Source organism: Condylura cristata, unplaced genomic scaffold (genome assembly GCF_000260355.1).
Source record: "Condylura cristata isolate star-nosed mole 26May11 unplaced genomic scaffold, ConCri1.0 scaffold00022, whole genome shotgun sequence".
NCBI lineage: Eukaryota > Metazoa > Chordata > Mammalia > Eulipotyphla > Talpidae > Condylura > Condylura cristata.
In genome coordinates this window covers 29410650-29414785 of record NW_004567123.1, presented here as the reverse complement: position 1 = coordinate 29414785, position 4136 = coordinate 29410650, and the positions used below count along the sequence as shown (strand labels likewise).

The 4136-nt window shown below is 55.2% G+C and overlaps 1 protein-coding gene across 1 annotated transcript in view; it reads right to left on the bottom strand.

The window, feature by feature from the left end:
* Positions 1-4136, bottom strand: part of EYA2 (EYA transcriptional coactivator and phosphatase 2) — a 124648-nt gene that overhangs the window by 109553 nt on the left and 10959 nt on the right. The window contains exons 2-3 of the mRNA XM_004687449.2: positions 2399-2444; positions 272-414 (exon numbers count right to left, since the gene is read on the bottom strand). Of these exons, the coding sequence (XP_004687506.1) occupies positions 272-414; positions 2399-2444 (189 nt within the window). The remainder of the gene's footprint in view (positions 1-271; positions 415-2398; positions 2445-4136) is intronic.

Here is a 4136-nt window from a genome sequence, read left to right as displayed (position 1 = left end):
TTCATGTTCTGCTGTCCACTCTACGTCCAGCATGTGGCCCAGCAGTGAATGAATGAATGAGTGAATGAAGGACAGGGTAGAAGAGAGGGAGAAGTTTCTTATTCTTGCAATCGAAAGAGATCTCAATATCGTCTGCAGAAGGTGAACTGAACAGAAGGTCCTCTCCTTGTTTCCAATCTAAACTTAGGTTGCATTCGTCACTCGGCAAAGCGCAGAAGGCCGTGACGACGGCGACCACAGGAGAAAAGCCAGGGCTGGGGCTGGTACTCACCGTAAGAGGGGAACCCGTAGGCTTGTGCCGGAGGTGGGTACGCCGTGCAGGGGGCGGCCTGCTGGACCCCCGCACTGTACTGCGTCTGGCCGTAAGTCGCCATGGCCGTGGAGGGCTGGCTGGGCAGGATACGCGAGCAGGGACTGCACAGGAGAGAAGATTAATGTGCAAACCGCGCCTGGCATCACTTTCGCCTTAATTTTGTCTCTACACCACCATTTCCCTTTGGGCATTTACTCTTTGCAGGGCAGAGGCAATTTATATGTTCATCAAATCCCATTTTATCGTCCTCTTCCTGGACGCTAGGAAGATTTCGTGCCCCATCTCCCTCGCAGTGGGGGTCAGCGCCGAGCTCTGCCCAGCCAGTCCCAGCTCTGGTAAGTCCGTCCACCCCCTACGTCCCTGTCCTCTCTCCTCTCTCCGCAGCGCCTCACCTGGATGTGAGTAGCGGCCCTGACGACCTTCTGCGTGCAGCAGCCCCCAGGGGCCACCCCACTTCATAAAGAAAACAGCTGCACTTCTTGCACTTATCATGAGCCGGCAAGGCCGTCCTCACTTCACATGAACTGGCTCATTTATACCTCATCCCCGTGCTGATGACACATGGTGGTAGCTACTCTTACCCCCATTTTGTAGACAAGCAAACTGCTCTAAGTAACAAACTGAAAGCACAAGGCAGATACCAAACTTGAACCCTGGCTCGGTGCCCATCCCATACCCTCCAGTTCAAATACCTGGATACTAAAGCCTTCTGGGCTTGACAGCCTGCGTCTGACTATTCTAACTGGCATATTTAGCAGTCATTGCTCATGAGATTTCCAAAGGTGCACCTGATTCCATTTTGGTTAAACCACTTTGGTGAAAGAGGTTCAATGACAGCGTCCTCCTTATGGTGGAGGTGAGAAGGCTGCGTGCCTTCTCTGGTGTGATCACAATGTCTTCTCCTGCCTTTCTTTTTGAGCAATGCCATGGCGAATGCTTGGGGACTTGGTTGCAAAGTGCGTAAGAAACTCAGTTGTGGAGGAGAAGCCAGAAGCAACACTGGAAAGCTTTTCACCAGTCAATACTCCTGCTCTGTGAGGTGCCTAGAAGCACACCCAACAGGTCAGGACCCAGTGCCAAGTGGAGAACTGTATTTGAATATGTTCCCAATTTACACCTGTCCTTAGAAGGTGGAAATCTGAGATCATCAACTTCTGCTTCCCATCAAACCCAATTTATCCTGCTGGGGGGAAGCAAGGGCTGAAATGAAAACTCCGAGAGAGTTCGCCAGCCCTGAGGCTTGGGAGAAACCTCATTCTAACAGACCTCAGCGGCTACTGACAGCCTCAAACACCTGGAGGGAAAGGTCGGCTACAGACCTGTTCCTTAGAATAAACTTCTCCAGGTTCCCGAGGGAGAAGGTGTTCAGACATGGCAGAGCTGAACACTCAGTGGCCTGACCCACTTGCCAGGCCAAATGCAGGACTCTGCGCCATGCAGCGGGCAGCACCCCAAGAGGGAGGTATCTGGAGGAGCCTTGACAACCATCAGTGAGCCCCCATCCTGATCAGTACCCTGAGGGGTGGTCAGGCTGCCCTCCGCATCGAGGCTTCTAGTCACTGGCTTGTCTCCTCACTAGCCTGGAAGCTTTGTGAGCTCAGGGGATGGTCTCACCACCTCCAAGTCTCCAGGGCTCAGCCTGGGGTTGACCGCAGGGAGTGCTGGGTAATGTCGGTGCAAAGGATGAAAGGAGCAGGGGGGAGGGAGGATATGGAGAGGGGAAGGATGAGGGAAAGAGAGAAGGAAGAAGAGGGAAAGATACAGGGAAGGAGGGAGTGAGGAACTGACAAACAGCTGATGCCAGGAAAGGAGAAAGGAAAGGAAGATTGAAACATGAACAAAGGGAAAAAAAGAGAAAATGAGAGCCAGCGCTCTCCGCACTGGTCCAGGCCCGTTCTGAGTGCCGTTTGCATGCTTGGCTGGTGCACGGGGCAGCAAGGTCTGTCCGGCTCCCTTTTGCAGGTGGCGAGCCTGAGGCTGGGTGGTTCTGGGCTCAAGGTGGTTCTACTACTAAGTGCTGGTGCTGGGGTGCTCTCCAGAACCTCCGCCCTCCAGAGAAAGCAGGACACGAGGCGGGGTACTCACCGCACGAAGAGCTGGGACAGACTCGGGGGGGCCGATGTGGTGGTGCCTGGGGGAAAAAGAAGAAGAACGTGAAGGACTTCCGAAGTCAGAGTCACGCTCCGCAGAAGCTGCGGCTTCGCACGCCAGCTTTACCAGGGAGAGACGCACAGCTGCCGCCAGGGACTTTCTCAGCCACAAAAACTCAGGGTGACGTCTGAGGTTCTCCTCCACAACCCTTTCGGGGTGCAATTTGCAGCGCTTGCTAACACACCCCATACAAAGACCCTATAGCACTTCAAAACTTTAGCGTGGAATCCATCCTCTCACCCACCTCCGTGACGAAGACACTGAGGCCAGAGAGATGGCAGACACGGGTGGGCCAGGGCACAGTGGGGTCGTCTGCTCTCCTGACTTGCACCCTGGTGCTGTTTCCACTCTGGGGCAGAAAACCGCTCTCTTCCCTGCCTCCAAGGCCACCCAAGACCCCACAAGGGCAGACACCGGTTGGCTTTGACTAGCCAACATTCGTTTCCTCCCACCGATGACAGCCCCTGGTGTGGTCTCCCTGTTTCAGCCCGTGGGGTACGGGGGGTCCAGCCCCTTCCCTGAGGCACATCTGGTGTCATCACCTCAGCTCCAGGCAGTGTGCAGCCCGACCTCCTGGTGCGTTCGGGACCCAACCACTGCTGGGAGAAGGATGCTGGGTGACAGCCGGGTGATTGGATTAAGCCGGGAGAACATTTGCGAGAGGATAGTTTTACAGATGGACAGTTGCCCAGGGCATGGACAGTTGCCCAGGGCATGTTTTGTGCTGGGTCATCTTTAACGGCGCCACCCCACACCCCCCAGCCGAGCCCCGGCAAAGCCCAGATCGCACCTCTACAGACTGCAGCGACATCCAGCCACAGTCCCTGCGATGGAGGCGTCTCTGGTGTGTCCCGGACCTCCTGAGACGGGCCCCGGGGCCCCCAGAGCTCTGAGCCTCTCTTACCCCTGGAGCTGCAGGCCAGGTCGACCGACTGCAATTCTAAATCTACCACTTAGTGTAATGAGACTTTGGGCAGATTTCCCAGAGTTTCTGGGCTTCAGCGTTCCATCCTGTGGACTGGAGGGTGGGAAGTCTCACAAGGATACGTGAGGATTAGATGAGATGACGGTGGTGATGATGATAACAATGACGACATCTATCGTTTAGCCAGCAAATGACGTTATCTGACTCATTATTTTAGTCCTAATAGCCCCCCACCCCCAGGCAGCTTTCCTTCCTATCCTCATGTTACAGAACCGAGCATTCCAGTAACTCACCCAAGGCCACACAGCTCAGGGCGCGGACCTGGGGTCTGAGTCCAGGCTCCTGGGGTTTATCTCTGCAACTGGGGCCCAGCAGCCGACAATGACATTGACCGTGGTAACAGCAACCAGCGCCCACTGAAGCCCACGATGTGAACTGCCCGCCAGTCCCTGCGTTAGCTTCTCACAGCCATCGTCTTGCTAGTCCTCATGCCCACGAGAAAGGCCATGTCACCGCCCCAGGGTAAGGCTGCAAAAAGGGGGCCCTAAAGCTGCCCAGTCTGTGGGCTCAGGAACTGGGACTTAAACAGAAGGATTATCTGAACCCCAAGCCATTTTCTTAATCCCTTTCCTGGCCGAGTTCATGAACAGCCATGCGAAAATGCGTGCCTTGCTATGTGCGGTATTAGACAACAAAGTCAGGACAGCAGTGGGCTAAGGTCAGGGTGAGCCCCTGACACAGCAGGTG